A 25396-nucleotide genomic window follows, 5' to 3' on the forward strand; every position below is an offset into this window, starting at 1 on the left:
CTTTGATAATTGCACTGATGGTGACCATAATTTTCCTGCCCTCTCTCCCTTACCTTCACACAAGGGTTCAATTGCCTCGTGAGGCCCTGGAGGATAACCAGAAAGGAGCAGGTTCTCCCACCATGATGGCAGCTCCTGCACACCGTGAGGGGATGGGAGAGCCAAGGAGGGAATGGCACAGCCCAGCTGCTGGATGGGGAAAGCTGCCGAGTCTTGTTTACTTGGGGACACGGAGAAAAGTTTGCTCCAATTAATTTTTATAAGTGGATGGGCGTTAATCCCCCTACATTTATCTAGAATTAATGCAGCCTTAAGTAGATTTTTGCCTAATCCACTTCCACATCCGCCCCAAAAGGACACTGTCTGTTTTGGGAAGGAGCAGAGTTCAGCTAATCCACTTAAAATTCACAGGGCTGGTTTGTTCAGATTAACCTCCTCCAGCATTTCCCTCCAGAGACAGGCCAGGAGACCTCAACACCATCCTTCCTCTGCCGCTGATGGGGCCGCCCCCTCCCTGCTTGTGTCACCTGCAACGCAGCTGTCCACGTGCTGGGGTCCACAGGGACCCAGAGGTGTCCCCAAAACAGCCACTACAGCAGAGCAATGCAGCAGGGTGGGACAGCCAGGGACATCAGGGCTGTTTGAATTCCAGTGGCCAGAGGAAGGAGAGCAGCAGCAGCAGCGATGCTCGGACACAGACAGGGAGAAGGGGGGCAGCTGTGCCCAGGCTGGAGGGGCACTCACAGTGCTGGTCTCTGGAGGACAGCCAGCCAAAAGTGACAGCCCTGGGACACCATCCCAAGTGCCAGCAGCTCTGACAACCCCAGAAGGTGCAGGTGAATGGCACCATGGCCACCAGTACCGGTGCACTCCCCTCTCCAGAACTGATCTGCTGAGACACAGAGCCAAACCCTGAGGACATCAAAAATGGGACAGCACAACCCAACAACAGCTCTCACACCTCCTAGACAGGCTTTGGAGGAGATTGAGCTCTGCTGGGACAGGCAGAGCCATTCCCCCATGGCAGGAGGATTGATGATACAAGACAATCCCAAAAGACCCCTCCAACACCCCAAAAATATGAAAAATATAAACCAAAACAGGAGCAGTGAAGAAATCATGGATGGGATGAAACAACTTGCCACAGGAGTCCTGCCAGTGTGGAGCTGGCTTCTCCCCCATCATCACTCAAGAAGTTTCTGGCACGTCCAAAATTCTGAGGAGACTCGCTGGGAATGACCCAAGCATTGGATCACTGTCCACCCTGGCAGGATTCTTCACAGAAAAGGCACCACAGCAGACAAAGACCTGAACATTAAATCCCCCTGCAGCTCCTCACGCAGCGGGGACATTGGGGCAGCAGGGACTAGCAGCACCTGGATGAGTGCTGGAGCTGGATGTGATTCCCTGGTCCCTGCCAGCAGTTCAAGGAGAATGGACGGCCTAAGAGCTACAGAACATTTCTGGGTCTGTAAATCCATTCCTCGTCTCAGAAGCTGATTGATCCTTTTTTTTTAAACTCAAATTCAATGTTTAAGAGTAATGATTTCCAAGTGAACACAGAGTGGCTCGGATATATTGGCAGTTCTTATGGATCAGGGGCAAACGCCTTATAATTCAAACCCTAACAAAAAGAAACGTGTCTGACCTCATCTCAGAACAATGGCAAGGGCTGATGGCCGTGCAAAAAACCTTTCATAGATGATGCCCAATGATTTATCCCAGACCAAGGGCCAACTGGGATGTTCCCACAGAGATGTCCTTGGGATGCAGGCAAATTTATTGATGAGATTCTGCAACCCAAGCCCAACCCAACCCTTCCCTCTCTCTGAATCAAATACCTGGAAAAGCAGAAAGCAGAAGAGGTGATCCCATGGGACTCAGGCTGATACAAGGGGGACAGGGGGAAGGATAGCCCTGTTTTCTCCTTGGCAAAAGAGCATTAGAGGCACCAAAAGCTGACAGGATCAGAAATAATGGCTTGAGATCACTCTTATTTAAAAACCGGCCACCTGCTGTTTTCATCGCAAGCCCTGCTCTGACTTGCAGCAATATTTAAAATTAAATATACATAAGTGCTTTCAAAGAACTGTTAATTTGAAGGTCATTAAATGGCATAAAACACATTCCTTTTTTTTCTGGAAAGAGGAAGATAATTATGCCATTAATACATGCTCGTCTTCCACGTTCAAGCCTCGGATGTGCAAGGGGCTTGGGTTCACCTTCCCTGGCAGAGACACCACATCTCCTTTTAATTACTGCTGCTGAGAAGCCTGCAGCTCCTCCATCACAGCCAGGGATGGGGCTGTGGAAAAAGCAGGGGAAAACCCCAGGGAGAACGATGCAGCTGAATTGTAAATGGGGATTTTTGGGGGAGGAGAGAAGTAACAGCGGGGCTGGAAATGTGAAGCCATTTGGCAACACCCAGCCCAGTTGTGAGGATCTTGCCCACTGATTCTCACAAGAGACCTTGGGCCAAGCTCAGAGCAGGGGTTTGGTAGCCAGAATTTCCTTTTTGATTTAATGCTCTATGCAAAAAGGACAAAGCCAACCCAGACACACACACAAAAAAAAACAAAAAAACCCCTAAAAAAGATACAAAAGGTTTGAGGTATTTACAGTTGCCATAGAAATGGAGAGAAGGAGCTGACGACTGCAGAGCGCAAAGTGAAAGGCCAGGATCAGGGGTGAGGGCGAGGTGGGCTCACACAGGCATGCAGCCACATCCATGCATGGACATTCCTGTGGGATGCAGCCAAAGGAGCAAGGCACTGTGACTGAGCTCCACCCATCAGCAGTGGCAGGGGTCAGGATCCAACCCAGTGGAGTTCACCAGCAGCGGGCCCCTCCCAGCACTTCCATGTGGCACAGGAACCCATCAGGACCCTGTGTGATGGACGGAGCCCAGCCCAGAGGAAAGGCCTGTGCAGCTGGTGCTCTTTGACCCAAAACTCCTTTTTCTTCCCTTTGAACCAAAACTCTGCAGGGAGAAAACAGCTTCTGAGCCATCCCTTCTCCTCTGTCATCAAAGAAAGGAAGTCCAACACCAACCAGCGTGGAGCAGAAGATGTGAAATTGGAGTGTTCATCCTTAGACCAAGGAAGAGGCTCTCGCCAGAGTAGGAGCAACAGAGCAGTATCAAAGAGGTGCACCCAAGTCAAGGTAAGAGCCTGCTCCTTGACATCTGACAAAGGAAAAGGAGGAACAGGTCAAACACAAGGTTGCTGCCATGGACAGGCAGGGATAACACTGTCACTTCCAGGCAGAAAGGCTTCACAGTTTGGAAAACCGATTTTACATGGAAGAAACTCCTCTAAAGAAACAAAACGGTTTGTCAGAAGTCATCTGACTTTTTTATGCTGTTTTTTTCAATAAAAAGAAGAAGAAGAAAAAAAAAAAAAAAGGTTGTTTTGGACTTTCCCCCTTTCCCCTTTGTTTTCCACTAACAGACCGATGGCCTTTCATGAGATCTTTTGGTTTGGATGAAACAACTTTTATTGAAAGGCAGAACAGGTGTCCCACAGCGACCCTCTCTCAAGTATCAGGTTGACAGCATCTCCCTTGGCCCATGATGCCTCTTCGCTGCAGGGATTTGTTTGAGCCCACCTGCACACTCTGCTCAACCCTGAGCACCAGCACTCTGCTGCTGGGCTCCTGCATGACCCCGGAGGGGACACATCCAGGTCCCAGCACAAGGCCAAGATGTGGAGACAGCTGGTTAGGAGTGGTGGGATATGAGAATCATCTGCCCTGACACAGCTCAGGAGACACCAGATGTTGGACATCTGGGAAAGGGCAACAGAATGGAAAGGCTACCAGCCCTGGCAATGCCCAGGGGCACTGCTGGTGGCCCAGAGCCAAGGAGCATCATCCAGCCTGGAAAACTGAACCAAGAAGGTCTCAGCATCTCTGATAGCACCTGAGCACCCAGACAGCCTGTTTGATCCCTCAGGGGTACCTGGTCTGCTGGGAGGGATGAGCAGGACTGAATGATTCACATTTCAAATTCACAATGAAATGGCCTCAAGCTGTGCCAGGGGAGGTTCAAGTGGGACACCAGGATGCAATTCTTCACTGAAGGAGCGATTAAACATTGGAATGGGCTGCCCAGGGAGGTGGCGGAATGCCCATCCTTCAAGGTGTTCAGGGAATGGTGGACATGGCACTCAGTTCCCTGGACTGGCTGACACGGTGCGGGCGGATCAGTCACAGGCTGGACTCCATGGTCTCAGGGATCCATTCTCACCCTGTGACACTGGTTCTGCATTAAAGGGTTCGCATCAAAGCAGGTTGCCGTGGTGTGCTGGGGCAGGGACGGCACTGAGCAGGCAGCAGCAGCTGCCTCGCAGGTGCTCGCAGAACCGGCAACAGCGGCAGGGGAGCCATAAAGGTGCAGTATTGATATTTAGCCCGTGTGGCTGTCACTCGTTCCTTTAAACGCCTTTAGCTTCCTTCTAATAAAAGAGAAATCATAAAAAACCCCACAAAGGACCCTTCAGTGCCAGCGAATACCAATGTGGAGGGGCGGCGCATTAGCATGCGCGGCGCCCGCTCCATCTGCATGTTCTGCTCCGTGTGACAACATCCCGGAATACAGATTCGGGCCGCCAACATCCCGAGAGGTATTAGCAATCGTCTATCAGACAGCAAGAGGAGCAGTCCCTGCTGCTGTAAACAAGGGAGGTTTTTCTCTGCCTCTTTCTCTGGAGAGAGTTCAGTGAATTGAGACAAGCTCATTCCTGCATCTTGTTAGTTCCCATTCTTCGGCAGAGCATGGGTCATCTGCCTGGGGCAATGGAAGAAAAAAAATGGAGGTGTAGAGAGCACCCCAGAGGGTCCTTCACCTGCTGGTGGTGATGAACCATGAGCATAAACGTGCTCCTCATGAACCACCATGAGCTGAGCATGTGCTCCTCACGGGATACATGGGGGTCCACCCAGCCACAGAGGACCCTGACAGCCCCAACACAGGAGGGACAGTGCAGGCAGAGCACAGGCTTGACTCCTTGTGTTCAGCGGCTGCAAGCAAATCTGGTGAAGGATCTCCAGGCATAGATGGGAGCACAATGGGGGCAGATGGACATGGAGCAATCCCATGGTGTAGCTGGATGTGAGCAGCCTCATGGCAAGGACAGACATGGGGAAAAACCACAGCCCAGGTGGGCGTGAGCCATCCTCACAGCATGGGTGGACACAGGACACCACTGCGGCACAGACTGACGTGGGCTGGGAAGTAAAGCAGCCCCCATAACACAGCTGGACATGGGGCATCCCTGTGGCTCAGGAACACCCCCAGGACATGAATGGATGCAGGACAACCCCATGGCGCTAGGAGACGTGGAGTATTGCCACGGGAAGGATGGAGGAGTGAGGAGGACAGAGAGTGAGCGAAGAGGACAGAGAGTCTCCATGTACGTATGAGCCACCACACCACCAAATCCCGCCTGGGACCTGCAGCCCCTGAGGCACAGCCACAGCCCAGCCCGTGCCACTGCTCCCCCACCACACGGGTGCCGGCACAGCGCCGGCGAGAGCGCGGTGATGGATCATTGCGACTCGCACACAGCCCTCTAAGTAGAAGCCTTATTAAGAGTTCATTTGTTTTATAAACTCCTGGCGCGATCCGCAGGGGGAAGTCAGATGGCCCAGCCTTACAATATTCTGGGTAAACACTGACACGTGTTGGGCAATTTTAACCGGATCAATTTGTCTAGGAGACCAATGGAGGAACCAAATAAAAAGGAATAATAAAGATCAAATTAAATATGGGGAAACATCCACTGGGAGAGGATGTAAAGAAGAGCAGAAAAACACAGAGCAGGACAGATGGATGGACAGAGACACAGGAGTCACTCGGACCTACCTCTGAAACCTCGAAGCCTAAGTCCATAAATCAATATCAAAATCCTTAGGTCCACAAGATGGGGGAAAAAGTCCTCCATAGCCATCTTCCAGACATCACCGAGGCCTTGGAGGCCTGAGCAGTCCATTTCCCAGAGCATCTCTCCTCCTCCAGCAGCCACCAACCCAGTCACAGCCACGCGGTGGCTCCTCCAGTCCCGTCCCATCCCTGCTGCGCCGGCCGGCCCAAGGCATCCTCCTCCCCACGTGCAGGATGCCGAGTGTTTCCTTCATCACCGGGTGCTTCCCAGCTGCCTCCCGCCCCTGGGGGCTGCGGGCACAACCCCTGGCCCCCGGGGCTGGGGACCTGCCGGCCGCAAGCTGCAGGGTCAGCACTGGTCTTCAGCCACGGACAAGCAGCGAGTCCACGGAGGGTTGACAACATACACAGGCGCACAAGCGCGCACACACACACACGGGAACACCTCTTTCCATTTTCCAGGATGGAGAGTTTGTTTGTTTGTTTGTTTTTTAAATCCTTTTTTTTCCTTTTTGCAAAAAAATGCAAGCAAAAGAGAAAAAAAAAAAACAACAAAAACCCAAGGTTTTCTATTGAAGGTACATCTCTTCTTCAATATGAAGACATTAACTGGATTGAGTCGGATCCCCCATGCAGTGGTCAGCGAAGTCCTTTGGTAGTTGCTGGAGCGGCACCCGGGTGGGTGGCAGGGAGCTGCGGAGACATCTGAGGATGCTTCCACCCAGTCCGTGAGCAGAGAGGGTTGAGCCGGGAGGGCCAGGGCAGGGAGGAAGGGCGGAAGAAGAAAAAGGAAGGTGGTTTCTCCAGACAGGATGCTCCATCTCGCGCCTCTCCCTTCCCCAGCAGCCCCTTCCTCCTTCTCAGTTTTAACCACTGCTCACTGGTGGCAGGATTGGAGTCTGGTCTCTAGGGTTTGGGTTTGCTTCCCCAACGCACATTGGTTTGTCTTCACTGTTCTTTATGATTTTTTTTTTTTGTTTTGCTTTGCTTTTTAAATATATGATTTGTACATATTTATATGTATTTATACACTGTCCCCCATGACATTGGTAAGTGTGCTTCTGTTGGTGAGGAACGGAAGTCACCAGTCAGAGGTGAGTCCCAGGAACGTCCTTTGGCTGCAGTCGCAGTCCCCAGGCAGCGGTGGCTCCTCTCCCAGCGCTGCCCCGCGTCAGTTCCTCCCCTCCCACCTCTGCCCTGCGCTGCGTGCCCTCCCCGGCCCCTCCCCACGGAACAAGGGACGTCATGCCATCGAGGTCGGAGACTGGCTCATCTGTACTCGCATGGACTGCACGCTGTTCAGGATCTTCTTCTGGTGCCCAGCCAAAGTCACCCCTATTCTCAGGAGGTCTCTGGAAGACAGACAGACAGAGGAAGGTCAATGGGCAGCTGAGGGTGGTGAACCTGCTTTGCTGTTGATCAGGGACATGAGGGAGGTAAGCCCAGCTGGAACATCCACAGAGCCCAGGCACGGCCCCATGAGCATCACTGGGTCTGAGAGCAGGGATACACCCCCACATTGACCCCCAAAGAGTGAAAGTGGCCACCTCAGGACTCTGGGTGACTAATGTGAGGGATGCTCACACCTGCCCTTTGCCCTGAACTGACCTCCCCACCGCCCCAGCTGGGCAGCACCCCACTTCTGGGCAGCCATGGCATGGCCTACTCACTCGGACGTCATCTGGGCCACCAGCTGCAGGGAGGTGAAGCCAGCGGTCAGGAAGCTGTCCCGGTACTGGCTCATCTTCACAGCACTCAGCCAGTCGTCTACTGAGGTAAAGGCAGTGAAGTCGGGGATGGAGCGGTCGAGGAGGGGCTGAGAAGGCCTGAAACAGGACACACCGCTGGTGACAAGCCCAGCTGGCACCGAGGGGCTGCCCTGTCTGAGCCCAGCCAGCACAGGGACACACCCCCCAATCCATCCCCCGTGCCCCTGTGCTCCCGCCAGCGCACACCCACGGAAGGCAATGAGGAAGGCCTGTCCCATGGGAATACCGCTGTGCCAAGCAGTGCTTTGCAAGCTCGCACATTGTATTGCAGCTGTGGGAGCCACAGGGATGAGGCAGAGCAGCCACCGCACCCAAACGGTCACACGCCATAAAGAATCAATAGCAAAGAATTATTGCTGTTGCTTGGCTGAAAACTGCGTGTTCTTTGTCTGACTGTCAGGCAGAGCGAAGACAGAACCCCCCTGCCCCCGCCTGAGGATTTAGGAATTCTCGAGCTGCTCGGGGAGCGTTTCCCCACGGCGTGGGACGGTGACAGGGAGCATCCCCGCGCCCGGCACTCACACAGCGGTGATGGTCGCCACAGTTTTGAGGCTTGCCGGGTTGCGGATCATTTTGTCGAGGGTGTTGACGATCTCGGAGAAGCGCGGGCGGGTGTTGCGGTCCTTCTGCCAGCAGTCCAGCATCAGCTGGTGCAGGGCGGCGGGGCAGTCCATGGGCGGCGGGAGCCGGTAGTCCTGCTCGATGGCGTTGATGACCTGAGGACGGATGAGCACGGATGAGTGAGGGGGAAAGCGGAGGAGCGACTCGAGGGGCTCCCTGAGCTGCTTGTGCAGGCAGAGGGGCCGCAGGCAGCCGGGAAGGCTCGGCCAGCCCAGCTGATCAGCAGCCAAGGGAGCGGGAGGAGCCGGGTGCTCTCCGAGGTTAATCTCCGCTCTGATGCTCCGCGGCTGCAGTTCTTCCCAGCGCAGAGCTGCCACTCATTATCTCGGCGGATCTCGCCGAGTACAGCAGTCACACTTCCAAAGCTCCTTCCCCGCTCGTAAACCCTCTGAACATTTTCAAAGGCCCTGCAGCTTGCTGAAGTCCAATTACCAGCCCACTGGCTTTTCTTCCCAATTTCCCTCCTTGCATTCTCTCGCTCACCAGCCTGTTTCATCTCCAAACTGAGCTCTCCTGAGGCCCCAGGAAGGAGCAGAGAGCCCTCCAGGCAGGGATTTCTTTTGGGAATGAGCACCCCCTGTCCCCCAGAGCAGTGTGGATGACCCCCAGTGCTTACATCTTGGTTGGACATGTCCCAGTAGGGCCTCTCCCCGAACGACATCACCTCCCACATGACGATGCCGTAGCTCCAGACGTCGCTGGCCGAGGTGAACTTGCGGTAGGCGATGGCCTCCGGCGCCGTCCACCTGACAGGGATCTTCCCCCCCTACAGAAAAAGAGACTTCACCTGAGAAATGTCTCCCTAGGCAGAGGAGGCTGGATGCCCACAAGCCAGGGTTAGGGCCATCCCACACACCCCAAACCATGGCTCCCTGGGACCCCACCAAGGAGTGGGCAGGCGGCACCTGATAGGATGAGGAGGCAAGAGCCAAAAACAACAGCACAAATGTATCTCTTGTACCTGCCTAAAATGGCTTAGCTGAACAAAACAAACGGGTGTATCCATGGACTTACCCCACGGACTGACACCACCCCACTCCAGCTGCCTTGTAGGACCCAACACATCAGTGGCCAGTCCCCAGGTCCCTTCCCAGGGAGGCACCAGGTGACAAGGCTAAGCACAACTGGGCTAGTGCTTTCACAGGTGAGGAGCCACTGGATTCCCATCCCTTGGCCTTCAAAGGAAAAAGGGTTGAACTAAAAGCATCCTCTATACATTCATCTGGGCTCCCACAGCTGCCACAAGGTCCTTCCAGCCCTACTTTTGGAGGGGAAGCAAAACACCTTTAAAACCCAGTGGTGTAGGAAAGTGCCTTTGGCAGAGAGCTCCTCATTTCTCCCAAAGACTCAAAATCAGCCTCAGCATCTCAAGCCATCCCACCAAGCCAGGGCAGGTCCCAGGGCCAAAGGCCATGCCAAGGGCACAAGGATGTGAGGAGGGGCAGCAGGCACAGAGGGACTGCTCCCTGGGAAAACGCCATAAAATAACCACTAAAACAGCCAAGGGATAGGGAAAACCAGAGACACGGGAATTTTCTGGGGGCAGGACTGCATTGTAAATTGTTTAGCACAATCATTTTCCGTAGCCTTTCCGAGGACGCGTCAGCCGCTCTTGAAGGATGAATGGCAAAAAATTTGATTTGAATAACTACAAGTGGAGAAATTAACTGCTAGGTTGTTTTTCCTGCCTTTTCCCCAGAGCGAAAAGCCTGCTGTGGGAGGCAGAGTGATGCAATCGCAGGCACAGCATCACTTCCCAGCTGCCAGGGAGATCTATTATGGTCTAAATTAAATAAAAACACAGATGAGATAATCTCTTTTTATCTCTGAAGGTGGGGAAAAGACTAATTCATGCCTCATCTCAGCAGCTACTGCTGGGGTCTTTGAAGGAAAAATAAAAGCTGGGTGTCTGCTCAAAGGCTGCTGCCAGCAGGAAGGGTCTGGACAGGGAGCGGGGTGGGTCTGGGGGGAGCGGGAACATCCCATTGAGCAGAGGAGGGACAGTGAGGGGCTGCAACTGAGCCAAAACACTGAATCAGCCTTAAAGGCATGTCCTTGGCTTTCCTGTTTTGGCAACTGGAGCCAGGCCTGGCACCTGGGCACAGCTCAGCAGCCCAAGGAACTGCTTTGGCAGGAGGTGGTGCAGCCTCGTGCCGGCACCCACCGCACACTCTTCTGATCAATCCATTAGGTGAGGCCAGCGAGTTGCTGATCCCTTTTCCCCTCTGATCATCCTTAACACCTCTCAGGGGCTCACAAGCAGGACAATGGCCATGGTGGGGAGCTGGGGGTCTCCTGGGGTAGCCAGGAGCAGGGGGAGAAGAGAGCTGCTGTTACCTACAAATGAGTTAATTAAGGAGGAGGAGAAGGATGGCTCCCGTTAGGCTTGTCTCTCTTAATTTATGCTTGGAACAAGTTTCCAGCAGGGAAAAGCAGACCAGACCTGGAGTGCTGGGGGAAGGGAAGTTAAAACATCATCGCTGTGCTGCCAGGAGTTGCTGTGATCTCCCTGCCTCCCCTTCCTGTCTCTCCAGGGACTCCTCTGCGCACCTTTCCTCCACAGAGGAGAAGGAAGAGGCTTATCTGGAAACTGCAGAAGGCAGAAAGGTGCTTAGGGAGAAGGCAGGTGGAAAACTTCTAAAAAGGAGGAGGAGAAAGGAGGGAAAAGAGGATAATTTGTGGAAACCACAGCCAGGACCTCTGGAGCATGAACCTATGTGGTGGGAACAATCATGAGGTCCTCCCACCCGTGCCAGACTGTACATGCTGAACCCTTCTCCCAGGTTCAGCAGGTGGAGGGCACAGGGAATGCCGGGCAGGAGAAGATCCTGCGGGAGCTACCTACCAAGGAGCTGGTGTAGGTGGGGTCAGACGTATCATCCTGCAGGTAGCGCGAGAGGCCAAAGTCGGACACTTTGCACACCAGGTTGCTGTTGACCAGGATGTTCCTGGCAGCCAGATCTCGATGCACATAATTCATCTCTGCCAGGTACTTCATCCCAGCAGCAATGCCTCTGAGCATTCCCACCAGCTGGATCACTGTGAACTGCCCATCGTTTTGCTGCGAGCAGAAAGAGCAGGCACCGGGGTGAGCATGCAGACCCCACAGTGGGACCAGGGCCACTCACCCCAACCTCAGGAGGATGCTGCACCTCCCCAGAGTACTCCAGCTGCCCTGCCTGATTACAGCAGGGATAAGCACCCCAAAACCCACGTTTTGGAGATGGATGGCACACTCCGGCCAGCCCCCAAACTAAGCAAACAGGCTGGGATTTACAAACGGGACACCAACGTCTCATTCCCAAATCCCACGCGGCCCCGCCTCGCCTCACCCGCAGGAAGGAGTCCAAGGCCCCGTTCTCCATGAACTCAGTGATGATCATGACCGGCCGGCTCTTGGTGACCACCCCTTCGAGGCGGATGATGTTGGGGTGGTCGAACTGCCCCATGATGCTGGCCTCGCTCAGGAAATCCCGGCGCTGCTTCTCCGAGTACCCGGCCTTGAGCGTCTTGATGGCCACGTAGATCTCCCGCTTGCCTGGCAACTTCAGGCGCCCCTTATACACCTCTCCAAACTCCCCTGCGAGCCCAAGATGGAATCATTTAGGTTGGAAAAGACCTCCAAGATCACCGAGTCCAACCTTTGATCAATCAACACCAGAGCTACCACCTCCTCCTCCACACCAAACATTGCAAAGAGCAAGGGGTCCTTGCCCAGATGAGAAATGGCAGCCAATTCACACTTCAACAACGCTCTCCTCTACAAATCTGCCCACCTGTCCTCTTTAAAAGGGCCAATGTCTGCTACTGGGGACGTGTTTTAAGACTGCAACCTTCTCCAAGGCGGCAGAGCCCAACGTCGACACAGGCAGAGGCTGCAGCCGCCTGTGCAAACCCCCACAAGGAGGATTTGCAGGGCGAGTGCATCCACATTTCAGGGCTACCTCAAATATCAGGTGTCAGCGTTGTTAATCTTGCCTGCCTTTCTGCACATCACTTATCTTAGGGTGGAAAATAATTGGGCTGTTTACATTGCTGCTCTCTGATTTAAAATACAGAGAAAGCAGGAGAGCTTTCACTTCACCAAAGCAAAATTTGCCTTTGCAGGGATTACATTTAAGGCATGTTTGCAGCCACTTTGCCTTGATGAGCAGGAAAGGGCAGGTGATACATTGCTGAACTTGATCCCAAACAAACTGACTCATTGCTTCCTCACAGCTTCCCCTCCCCAGCTTCTCACTTTCTCCTCTGAGAGGATGACACAGTTATTTAAAAATGGCAATAAAACAGCACAGATCACACACACACACGCATGCATATGTGTGTATATATACATATGTAAGGAAATATGGCACGGACTACAGTGAGATTGGGCTTTTCTTGTTATCTCATGGAAAATCCCAAGAGGCCCCATGGTCAGCCAGTGAACACGTTCTTGGAGCCCTTCCCACCTCAGAGGAACTTTAAGAGCACAAAAAACCCTCATGTCCACCCCAACCCATCACAAACCCAGGCAAGCCTGATGTTTCAAGGCTTCACTGAGGGCTCCAGGTGAAGGACTGTGCGTGCTCCCCCACAAAGTTGCTCCAGGTGGGTGGACAGCCACGCAGGAGCAGCGGAGAGGGCAGGGAAGGATGGGCAGCACGACACAGAGAGACTCACCTGCCCCAATGACTTCTTCAATCTTCACAAAGGACACATCGATCTCCTTGGCAAACTCTCGGACAGCTTCGTTGGGGTCCTCATAGGTGAAGGGGTCGATGTAGATCTTCATCCCTGGAGACCCTTGTTACAGGGAAGACAGGAACAACAACAAAAGGGAGAGAATTACAGAAACAGAGTTAATAGAATTGTTTGGGTTGGAAGGAGCTCAAAGTTTATTCCACACCATCCCCCATGAGCAGGGACGCCTTCTACTAAGCCAGTTTGCTCCAAGCCCCATCCAACCTGGCCTTGAACAATGCCAGCTACAGTGGATCCCCACAGTCTCTGGGCAGCCTGGAAAACCAAGAGCAGTTGTACCATGGCCAAGAACCGGGGACCCTTCTGTCCTCACACTGTCCACTAAGTGGCTGCTATCACTGTACTCATCTCCACAGACTCTTTGGGCCACCAGTTCACCCAGCTCTCCCCTGCACCTCCTCTTTTCCCTCTCTGCTCTCCCCTCCTCTACCATTATCCTTCCTCCTCCACGGCGATGGGAGCAGTTACAGACCTGAACTACAGCGTGCTGGCTTTACAGTGAAGGCTTTATGAGGCTCCACGCGTTAGTGAAGAAATATTTATTTACCCAAAAAGGCCTCTGATGGCTTTGTGGCGGCTACTAAATTGACAGAGTGCAGCAATTATAAGCAACAACCTGTATGGATCCGTGAAATACGGCTTGGCCGGACGCCGGGACACACGTGTGGTCCCTCACCCCGGGTCTGGCCGTGCTGAAGGGACACGCAGAAATGGGGGCTCTTGCCCTTTTCCAAGGGGGACAAAATGAAGAATCCTCAGATTTCCCAAATGGGTATGCAGATGTCACGTCTGGATGTCAGGGGCTTAGGGAGCTGCCAAGGGGCATGGTCAAAGTGCTCAGCCGGACACTGGTGTTGTACTGCCACCCAAAAGGGACCTACAGCAGGCTGTGGTGTCCCCCTGGGCGGGGGGTCAGCTTCCTGTGCCATTTCTCACCCAAAAAGGGGACTGCGGATGGCACAGCAGCCCCTCAAGGTCACCTCTGGAGGAGACCAGGAGGGACTGGTCTCGCTGCCTGGCCCCCTCCCCAAGGGTCCTCACCCTTATAGGAGTTAGCAGCCCTCAGTTACACTGTTCAGGAGCTTTCCAAGGCCATGATCCCATCACACCGGTGCTTCCCAGTGTCCCTCCAGAGCTGGCACACAGATGGATGCATGGACCACAGCATCACCTCTGCACCAGGAATCTAAATCAGCTCCCAGCTGCGAAATAACTCAGGAGGAGTCATGAAAGCCTCACAGTGGGCACTGCTGGTGCCTCACAGCCACCAGGGGAGAGCTGCTTGTGGGGCATCGAGGACTCAGGAAGGACCAGGCAGGAGCATCCTCACCCCTCAAAAAGGGGCCTTTGGGGCAGAAATTCTGCACCTCAGAGGCAGAGGAGGCTGCAATGAAGCCATCTGTGCATCTCCCAGTTCATAAATCCCTTTATGGCTCTGTCTCATACACTTTAACTGCCCCATAAATTCTTTTATAAGAGCAGCTGATGCTCCAGCCAGGATTACAAAGGGATTTACAGGATCATAACAGAGACTAGCTCACTGATCAAAATATTGAAAAAATAGAGGAGGAAACAATGCCCAAGTTTCCTCTCCCCTGTCAACACAGGCTGGTTTTCAAACACCCTCTGATGTGCCCCAGGGTCTGTCCACAGGCTCAACAGTCACCAGGATGAGCTTCCCCCTCATCCTCACCCCATCCAAATGAGGGATTGGGCACCCAAACCCACTCCTCATCTCTGCCAACATCAGCCCCTGGCTCATCATTCCCAGCAAATAGCTGGGTGAAATTCCAGGTACAGGAGCACACCACCAAAGGCACCAATGGTGAGCCCGCCTGCTAAGAGCTTTGTGCTCTTAAAATCATCCCAAGAATCCTGAAAACTGGATTAGGACATTTTTCACTACTGCAGTCAAGGGCAAATTTTTTATCACTCTTCAAAACTTGAAGCACTCTGCACCACAACCCTGACTCCAGTGGCCAGTTCCTTCTGGCATCATGTTTCCTTGGCAATTAATATCACAGGGACAGAGAAAAAAACCCTCCTGCTGAATTGCTGGTGCTTCAACAGGGTGTATTTCCTATTTCCCCAATCTCAAAGCTCCCAGTGAAGCAATGGAAGGGATAAACCACAAAAAAATTACACCCCGAGAGACCCCATCTCACCCCAAAATCCACTTGGAGCACTCTGCCAGCAGCAGGTGATCCCAGGGGGCTGCTGGAGGGATGGCAGAGCCGTGCTGGGAGGCTGCAATTGCTGTGCCACTGAACACATGGTGATTTGTTCCAGAGGATGCTCTCATTACTCCATTAGTTGCTCACCACAAATTTCCCACCTGTTTTGCTCCAGCCTCTGCACTGACGGAGCGCCCAGAGGCTCACTAACCTTGACAGGATATTGCTGGCACCCCGAATTTTTGACACCAGTCGTCACAACCCTCAGGTTTAGAAACCCAAGACAGGCACATGCTTCATTGCCTCCCTACCTAGGTTCAGCATCCTGGATTTAGGGGCGCTTGGGGCCAGCTAGGGATGCACGTGGGAAAACGTGAAAAATCAGTCTGCCTGCAGGCTGATGTGAGTTTATCCATCAGGCATCAAATTAATCTTGCCCTGCCCCTCACAGTGTAGAAACGTGGAGAGAAGAGGGAGGAAAAGCACAGATCTGTCATCACCCAGTGATGTTTAGAAAACAGTTCATTGTTTGCCAGGCGGTTCAGGGCCCCCGCAGCGCTGCCACCACGCTGGGAAGGTTCAGTGTGATGACAAGAGGGTCTAAAGAGATCCAGTGTGCTTTGCTCTCTTGGCTGGGCTCTCCTGCTTATCTCCAATCCCTCTTTAGCCCTCTCCAGCCCTCCTGTTCTTCTCTGCCAGGCTGATTGCTCCATCCCCACTGCTCCCCTCTGCTCACCCATACTGCTCCCTGCCTTCCCCAGCCATCCTGCCTCCATCCCTGCATCCCACACCTCTTTCCCCCAAGGAGGCACCCAGGACCAAGATGGTTCTCTCCACAAGCAGATTTCACCTGGGAAGCATCTCTGGGAAATGTGTAAATGGGATTTACATCCCGCAGGGATGGGGCATGGAACTGGCAGACACCAGGAAAATCCTGCCCCCCAAAAGCTGCTGCTTTATTTCCATTTGCAGTGCTGGCTGCTGGAGGGGCACCAGAGCAGACATTGCACACAAATCCACCTGGAATTCATTCTGGTGCACAGCCCCACCAGCCACAGAGGTCTCCTAGGAAAAGCTCAGGCTCTCCTAATTGTTTGCCAAGGGGATCAGCAGTCCAAAGCCAGTTAAACATTCCCGGTCACTGGCTGCACATCCTTCCCAGAGCAAGGTGCAGGGCAAGCATCAGCCACACAACCAGGACAGCAGCAATGCCAGCCACCAGCACCCACACCCCAGCCATGCTCCCAAAATCCAGAATCCCTCCAACAGCTCAGCATCGATCCAGACCCAGGCAGAGCCTGTGGCAGGAGATCAAGGGCTCACCCTCCCTCTGAACACCACCTCTCTCCCTTCTTTCCTCCTCTGGGAGTCTTCACAAGCATCCTCTCCCCATCCCTTCTCCCCTGCATCCCCCCTCTCCCTGACATACCCCTAAATCCATCATCATTCCCCAAATCCCTCCTGGTACTCATTTTTTCCCACCCACAGTGCTGCACCACTGCAGCCCAACCACCCCCACACCCTGACAGATACACGTGGACATCTCCACTCCTACCCTATGGTCCTGTCCATCTGCCACAGGGGCTCCCACCACCCCACAGCCCCCCTTGGAAGGGGAGGAGTGAGGCACATGCCAGGTGCAGGTTTGGGAGCATCTCCCCTGTCTGCTTTTCCCACTTTGCTGCTCACCTCTGCCGGTGCTGTAGTGCTGGAGTTTATCACTGTACACCGCCTCCTTGCTGTAGGCGCGCTTCCTGGGAGAGCAGGGGAGAGAACAGCCAGGCTTCAGGGATCAGCAGCTGCTGCTGGCCCCAAACCGCTCCCCTGCCAGCAACACTCCATGAGCGGTGGCATCGTGTTGCTCCCTCCGGCCATGGGGAGCCCCCATCCCACCCCTCCCACCCCTAACCTGCACCTTACCACCTCCACCTTCCAGGGACACTGATCCCACGGGACCCACCTGCTGCAGACGATGGAAATGGCCACCAGGGAGACGATGAAGACCACTCCGGCCGCTGCAGACCCCGCGATCAAAGGCAGCTGCTCTCTCAGCTCTGACTTGTAATCGTCTGTGAGAGAAGAGGGACGGGGTCAATCCTCCCTGGAGTGAGGGGAATCAGAGAATCCCCTCTGATTCCATTGGGTGCTGCTCCCAAGGTGGTGGGACAAGGGGGATCCGGGCAGGGGCGTCAGCTGCGGCAGGGGGTGAGCCATGTTACAGTGGGTAGGATTGTCATGCTTGGCTCACACACCTTTGGCTTAAAGACAGGGGAAAGAAGACCCTGGAAATAACGTCAGACCAATGTGCATGGGGCCCCGTTTCCCAAAGAGATGAGGTTAACAAGGTGGCTTTGTCCGTGGCTTCGGCATTTCCCTTTCCTCAATAAATTCATTTATTGAGCAACCTGATCTACCAGAAGGTGTTTCTGCACACGGCAGGGGGGTGGAAGGAGATGAGCTTTAGGGCCCCTCCCAAGACAAACCTTTTTGAGACTCTATGATTCAAACCTGTTGGTCACTTTGACCAATTTAACATGGGGTCTCAGACACAAATTCCTACAAGTAGGAAAGGAGGAAAACACCATTAATAACAAGAGAGAATGCTGTGCCAAGACCTCACCCAGATCAGACAACAGAGAGTCCACGACATAATGGTGAACTTTGGGAGTGAGGCTCAGGAGAACCTGGGAACCCTCGCTGCAGATCTGCTTGTAGGTGTTAATATCTCAACATGAGACAAGTCCTTTTGCAGAGCCATGGCACCCACAGCATCCCTTCCCCACCAAGCATCCCTCAGAACCTCCTTTGTCTGCTCAACCACCCCTTGCACCCCTCAGCAGTAGGTTGGGGTGAAAGCCAAGGTGGCACCAGGAGAACTGGATTTGCCTGGGGGAACCCCCAAAAAGCTACTGGTACCCTCCATGTGTCTCCCCCATTTTTCCCTGCCCAAACAGCGGTGTGGGTACTCTCAACAGGCAGTATCCAGCAGATTCCACGTTCCTGGGGCTTCTGTAGCACTCCAGAAATACCCTTGTCTCCAATCGCCCCATCGAGGTCTGCCAGGCCGTGCCAGCAGCCACACGCAAGGGTTAAAATAAAATTCATCCAAAAGAAAGCATTTAGCACCATTTTATCAGTATTTTCTACTCTGCAGTTAATTACTGGCAACTAGATTTATCTCTTGCATGCTGCTTAAATCCTGAGAAATTCTCATCTAACAATCAATTATTATTTAATAAGCTACACAATCCATTCTTATTAAATTTCAATTAATTGCTTATTTGAGGCAGGATTTTTCTTCTCGCTTCTCTAATCCTGAATATTTGAGGCATTAGAGGGGGGTTTATTATCATTTCCTTCCTTTTGGTCACCCAGCATGGTTTTCCTCTTCCCACCCCAGCTGGCACTCGACATGAATTCAAGCATGGGGTGACACGTTTTAAGGAAGAAGAAAAGCTTTAGGGAAGAAGAAAAGCTTTAGGGAAGACATACAGTGAGGCTGGGAGCCATGGATGTCACCTAAGCAGAGAATGAACCACGACAGCAGCAACAGGGAACAGGTTCTCAGCTGCCCCAGGGGTGGGAAGACCTGCTTCACTCACCAACTTCTGGGTAAATCCTGAAGCTGGGAATAATGGAAAACACTCCCACGAGTTAGTAGTTTCTAAAGGAAGCCAGTGTTTGTGGCTGCAGGGAAGGGCTGGGGCCAGAAGAAGCCAGGAAGGTCATGATTTCCCTTTGGCATGGGAAATCAGCTTTCAGATGGGTCTGAGCATCCCAGCTTTGCCCCGTTGACTCAGATGGACTCAAAGTATCCCAGGAAAGCATCCTGGAGTCCTTCCTCCAAGGGCCTACAACCCACACCGTGCCAGGCTCACAGCTGGCGCCAGGGGCTTCTGTCCCCACAGCTCAAGGCAGCAGAGCCAGAAATAAACAGCGGGGGAAAACCTGGAGCCGGGGAGCAGCTCCCACGTGCCGCAGGCGCTGCCCGCTGGGACGGCGGCGTGCGCAGACAGGCTCCTTGAATCCAGTCAGAGCACAGGCTGGAGACACCCGGCCGGACTCACCGTCGGTGAGGGTCTGGAAGCACATCTTGCCGCTGTACTTGCCGTAGCCGGCCACGGTGCGGGCGCGCACCTGCACCACGTACACCATGCCGGGCCGCAGCCCCTCCAGCCGCGCCGTGTTCGTCTGGCTGCGCGCCATGGACGAGTTGTACTCGTTGTGGTCCTGCGGGCAGCCCGAGAGAGGCACGGTCAGCGTGACAGGGACAGGGGACAGCGGGAGCACAGTGGGACTGCAGTCCATCTGTCCCTGTGGAGGGCAGGGATGGGGTTTGGCTGCAGGGGGATAAAGGAGAGGCTCTGGTTCTGCTTCAGGAGCGTCCCTGACACAGAGGATCCCGCGGGAAAGGCTGGGAGAACTGTGATCGCTCAGCCTGGAGAAGGCTTTGGGGTGACCTCATTGTGGCCTTCCAGTACCTGAAGGGAGCTACAAGATAGGGATGGACTATTTATAAGGGCCTGGAGTCACAGGACAAGGGGGAATGGCTTCCCACTGACAGAGAGTACATTTAGGTTGGATATTTGGAAGAGATTCTCCCCTGTGAGGGTGGGCAGGCACTGGCACAAGTTGCCCAGAGAAACTGTGGCTGTCCCTGGATCCCTGGAAGTGTCCAAGGCCAGGATGGATGGGGCTTGGAGCAACCTGGGATAGCAGAAGGTGTCCCTGCCCACGGCATGGGGTGGAACAAGATCAGCTTGAAGGTCCCATCAACCCAGGACATTCTATGATTTTGTGAAACAGGACCCATAAGGAACTGGGGAGGCCCCTGCAGCACGTGCCTTCCAGCAGCCCCCTGGTCCCACCAGAGCAGGGAGCGTGGAGTAGCAGAGGGAAACTGTAAGATCATCCAGAGCAAATATATGAACAACAGATTCCTCCTCTTCAAATGATTGACGCCTTTGTGCATTTCAGAAACATCCCACAGTTATGGGAACCTGGTGTCCCTGCCCACAGCATGGGGGTTGGAACTGGTTGATCTTTAAGTTCTCTTCCGACACAAACCATTCTGTGATTCCGCTAAACACCATAATGTGCCCTATGAGACCCTGCTCAAGCAGGTTCAAGGGCAACTCTCTGCTGAGATCCTCAGCCCCTGCAGTCCTGCTCTCCTTGGCCTAGACCTTGGTGGAAGCCTCATGCGTCTCCACTCTCATTTTTTACCACGTTCCCCAGTGCTGCTGGTGAGATCATCTAATTATTCATACTTAGAGGAATTCATTAGAGCTGGCAAGACACAGGAGGGATGGAACAGCTTGGGCCAGGCACGGTTCATCGCAGGGGTCGGGAGTGTGTCCCCTGCAGGACAGGACAGCTGCCAGGGACAGGAGCAGCAGTAGGCAGTGACCCAGGGCAGGGACAATTTCTATAACCTTCCGTGGTCCTCTCCAACCCCCTCCCCTCCTCCTGATGCCATGCCCACGATTCTGGTCCCTGCTCATCCTAGCAAACACCAGAGCCAAGGCGGCCCTGGACACTGATGTGCTGGACAAACGCTGCCATGGGGAGGGAATGGCTCAGGATGGACAGGGTTCTGAGCAACCTGATCTAGTGAGAGGTGTCCCATGGCAGGGGGATGGAATTAGATGAGCTTTAAGGTCCTTTCCAACTCAAGCTGCTCTGTGATTCCGATTCTGTGATTTAGCACCTGCAGTCACAACTCACTCCCACCTTCTGGAGGCCTGTCCTACCTGACCACTCCCAGCTGAGCCCGTCTGAGATGCTGCCCCTGCCCCCATGCCCCCAGCCCAGCCCCCAGGGCAGGGCTCCCCCGGGCTCACCGGGGCAGGCCTGGAGCCCACGGCGCTGCCGACGTCGGGCGTGCAGATGCGGCTCAGCTTCTCGTAGTAGCGGATCTCGTAGTCCAGGATGATCCCGTTGGGCTGCTCCGGCTGGGGCCAGGACAGCGTGATGCTCCTCATCGTGGCGCTCACCTGGTGCATGATGGGCACGGTGGAGGGGGCTGCCGAGGAAAGGGGGAGCGAGGGAAAATTAATGGACAGGGGTAGGAAAAACGGCTCTGAGGAGGAGGAAAATCTCCACGGCATCCCAAATCTCCCATGCCCGTGGTTGGCTTCCCCATGGGACCAGCTCACTCATTAGCAGTGGGAAGACCGACATCTCAACAGCTTTACACGGAAGCAGAGCAGCAAGCCACTGAGGGAATTCTGCTATTTAAACCAACTACTCTGTTTAATTAGGGGCTGGGAAATCCTTGGTGTTCCTTCTCCCGGGGACTGCTTGCTCCAAGGATGTCTCCCATGGTGAGAGAGACACAGCAAAGCTCTCCCCAGTGGAGCAAACGGAGGTTTGGTGACAGGTTCCAGCTCTGTGCAATATCTTTTGCTGTAACAGCCTCTCTGGGGAGCCAGCACTCAGCATCCAGGGAGCTGTGCCACAGCTGCCACCCCACATGCTCTCAGAAATGGGGTGTGGGAGCAAAAACCTGCCCACCCTGAGGACAGTGACAGGGAATCACAGCAGGGACACCCCAGCCCAGCTTTGGCTCCAGAGAAGCTGCTGCGGCTGCTCTTAGCGACTCTCAGGGAATGCTCATCCCCAGCACCCAAATGTGCTTCTCCCAGGAAAACAGCAACCCTATTCCTCCACCATTAGGGACACTGAGCCACTAAATCAGTCAGGAGGCCCCTTTCCAAATGCTTTGTGCCCTCCAAGCTATACTTATAAGGGGCAGAGCCAGCCAATACAGCCCTAATTCTGCACTTAATCCTATCAAAAGAAAGGTATCCAAGTCTGCCCACACCCAAAGAGGCACTGGCATGTCCTGTCCACAGAGTCAGCTCCCAGTCCAGCCATCTCTGCCCTCCTCCTCCTCCTCATCATCATGCCTAGAGTACAGGCAGTGCTGGGCAGGGAAAATGCCTCCCCTGTGTGAATCCAGGGAATACCTGAACCCAGCACAACCAGCCTGGGGCATGGGATCATGCCATGGAGGGAATCTGGGGGTGGCAGGAGCCCTGTATCTCATGAACACCCCTTGTCTTTGCAAGACACACAGGGACCACTGGGGTACAGACAGATGAGGGTGACCTGGCTGTTCCCAGCTCCTCATGGTGGGAAAAGAGCTAGAAAACACCCCAAAAATCCACCCCAGGGAAAAAAAGGCCAGGAAAGAAGAGGAAGGTTTGGCTGCACGTGGTTCAGCAGACAGCAATGCCAGCCAGGCACAAATGTAGATTTGTATTCCCTGGAGCCAGGAGACTGAAATATTTACACCAGTTTACACTGAAATATTTACACTGAAATATTTACACCAGGTTTCTCCATTGTGCTATCCAGAGGGAGCAGGATGACGAAGGCTGCGTGCCCTGGCACAAAGCAGGAATTCCCATTCCCCTTTTTAAACCCAGACCACATGGGTTTCCAACCCCTCTGATCCTCACAACAGCCCAGGAGCAGGTGCCCCCTTGCCATCTGCACACCCACCCCACCAGAATCCCCCTTTGACCCAGAGCTGCTCGTTCAGCTCCTGATGCCTGACTGGGGACAGGAAAGGGAGCAGGGGAGCCTGGAAAAGGAGACAAGAGGAAAATTATGGGAGAGGGATGTGCCAGAGGAGGCAGATCCTGGATTTAGCCCCAGCATGCTGCTCCCTCTGTGCCGTAACACAGTCAGACTGTGTTTCAAGGCCGGATTCACCCCATCTCCCTTCTCCCAACTGGCAAAAAGGGGAAAGTGGTGATGCCATTTCACCCCCAAGTAATCTAGAAGGGGATTAAAGCATGTATCAGATCACACAAGCCAACTCTCACCCTGCCCAGGGCACAGGCAACCCTTCCCTATCCCCATTCCTCTTCCCCCCTCTTCTCCTGGCCTTTCTCCCCACTCAGGGCTGGGTGCACCACAGCCATCACACACCCCCACGCTCCGGGAGCTTTCCCTTTTGGACTCACAGCTTGACTCCACACGGAGCTCGCTGGGGGACAGCCAACCTCCCGGGCCCCACGCGGGACTCACCGGCCTGGTTGGTGGTGATGTTGACGGAGACGTGCTGCTGCGGGAAGGGGCTCTTGCTGGACACGCCGTTGACAGCCTGGATCTCGAACGTGTAGGGCGTGTGAGCCCACAGGTTGCTGATGAAGACGCGGGTGTCGGTGAGCCCCAGCTGGCGGGGGACGAAGTCCACGTTGTCGTCGCAGCGGGAGCAGGTGCGCCGGTCCGAGCGGCACTTCTTGCACACGATGTTGTAGGTGACGTCGTCCCGGCCACCCGTCTCCCGCGGAGGGTGCCACTCCAGGATGATGGACGTCTCGTTGACAATGGAGATGACGTTGCGGGGGCCGGACGGGACGCCTGTGGGAAAGGAGAGGCGTTGAGACAGGTCCTTGACTCCCTGTGGAGGCTCCCGCAGAGATGGACGCCCCAAGGCGTCGCACTATCCATCACCTCCTCCCTCAGGAGGGATTTGGTGTCCACAGCTTTGCTTAGCTCAGGGTCAGACTTTCCACACTGGCAACACCAACCACCTGCACTGCAAACAAGCTTCCCAGATGGAGACGACAACTCCCACGCCACAAACCCACTTAAGTCTCCAAAAAACCTCCATGTGGAATGCACACAGATCCATCCGAGAAGACGGAGCCATTTTAATCCCACCAGGAGATGCTGAGATAACTGCAGTGCTCACATGGAGAAGCACCTCGAGCAGATTACTCCAGCAAGAGAAAATTCACTTAGCTAGCACCATGGAGAACCAGAGAAGCAGCAGGAGAAGAGAGTCAAAAATGGAAAGCGGTTATTAAGGGTTCAATATCGCGAGCTGGAAAACCCAGGAACTTCCCAGCATGGAGGAAAGCCGGCAGCACTCCATGGTTTGCAAGCAGCTCCCATGTTGGACAAGAGATGAAAATGGCATTGATCAAAGCCATCAGGAGCCATTGCAAATGCTTCAGAGGATGGGAATTGAACACGGCTCCAATTGCAAAGCACTGCCGGATCGGGGCTGCAGTCCGTTCAGGAGGAATCAGGGAGGGCATCACTGAGGTACAAACACACGTCTGCACAGATCCGGGGACGGATCTGGGGTCAGCCAGGATGGCTCCACAGCCAAAACCACAAAATTCAGCTGCTCGGTTATATTAGATAAGGGAAGCAAGGAATTCCTCATGCTGCTGGGCTGGGGGGCTGCACTTCCAAGAAAGAAAAAAGACTTTGCCATGATACAGGGAGCAATAAAAATGATGGAAGACTTGACCTGCAAGGAAGGGTTAAGAGAGAGAAGCACATTCTGTCTTGGGGAAACCCATCCCACGGGAGCCCTCCTCGTGTGTGTGTGTGCCAGGGAACATAGTTAGGGCTGTGGATAAATCAGCCTCGTTAGTGGCCAAGGATGGGCTGGACAGGGACAGATTCATCAGCACCATGGTGACGTGGCTGGTGGGATGGAGAGGTCATTCTGCATGGAGGCACTCTGGGAGCCTCTAAGCTGCTGCCATGGACAATGCAGATAAAAGATTTTGTTCAAATGTCTGGAGAAATGAGAGCCTTAAAAAAAAAAAATAAGATAACAGAATTCCATTCCCTTTAACCCTTTTCCTCTTTAGGAGTAAAAGTGCCTGTCATGGAGCAGCCACCAGTGCAGCATCCTGGCTGGAAAGGGCCTCCCAGTACCTTGATTCCCCTGGGGAACAAGACTGCAGGACTCACAAAGGCTCAACGGGATCAATATTAGTGAGTTACCCCCCAAAATCTGCAACCTGTCTCACGAGCCTTAATCCAAATCCTCCCTCCATACCTTAAGCAGTTAATATCTTTTGATGGAAAAGGAAAAGAAAACGTACTTCTTCCCTTCCCCAGTAGCAAACTGCTGCATTCCCAAATTCCTCCCACTTTAATTGCAGTCCCTTCCCTCCTCTGCAGGGGCCCAGGAACTGCAGGGATTGCCCTTGGAAGGGTTCCAGTCCAGGGCACTGCCTGCAGCTGCACAATGTTATGTACTCCTCTGACACAGAGGAACTTTGTGGGTGAACAGCTGGCACCTCAGATTGGAGCACTGCAAAATCAAGCATTGACGAGAAGAAATAAAAATCAGCAAAGAGATTTTTTTTCCTATATTCCTATAGCGCAGCACTGTTGTAAATCAGTTATCTAACGAGGCATAATAAAGATCTGTATGTTATCTGTAG

General features: G+C 53.8%; 1 protein-coding gene across 2 annotated transcripts in view; it reads right to left on the minus strand.

Annotated features, from left to right (window-relative positions):
• Positions 1-25396, minus strand: part of EPHB1 (EPH receptor B1) — an 85777-nt gene that overhangs the window by 2652 nt on the left and 57729 nt on the right. For both annotated transcript variants that reach the window (XM_040073936.2, XM_040073935.2), the window contains exons 5-16: positions 23229-23564; positions 21032-21213; positions 19256-19418; positions 17149-17257; positions 16878-16942; positions 12934-13056; positions 11604-11851; positions 11117-11332; positions 8888-9037; positions 8173-8366; positions 7552-7707; positions 5864-7233 (exon numbers count right to left, since the gene is read on the minus strand). In XM_040073936.2, the coding sequence (XP_039929870.1) occupies positions 7125-7233; positions 7552-7707; positions 8173-8366; positions 8888-9037; positions 11117-11332; positions 11604-11851; positions 12934-13056; positions 16878-16942; positions 17149-17257; positions 19256-19418; positions 21032-21213; positions 23229-23564 (2051 nt within the window). In that variant the 3' untranslated portion in view covers positions 5864-7124. The remainder of the gene's footprint in view (positions 1-5863; positions 7234-7551; positions 7708-8172; positions 8367-8887; positions 9038-11116; positions 11333-11603; positions 11852-12933; positions 13057-16877; positions 16943-17148; positions 17258-19255; positions 19419-21031; positions 21214-23228; positions 23565-25396) is intronic.

The sequence above is a fragment of the Hirundo rustica genome, chromosome 10, assembly GCF_015227805.2.
Source record: "Hirundo rustica isolate bHirRus1 chromosome 10, bHirRus1.pri.v3, whole genome shotgun sequence".
NCBI classification, from domain to species: domain Eukaryota; kingdom Metazoa; phylum Chordata; class Aves; order Passeriformes; family Hirundinidae; genus Hirundo; species Hirundo rustica.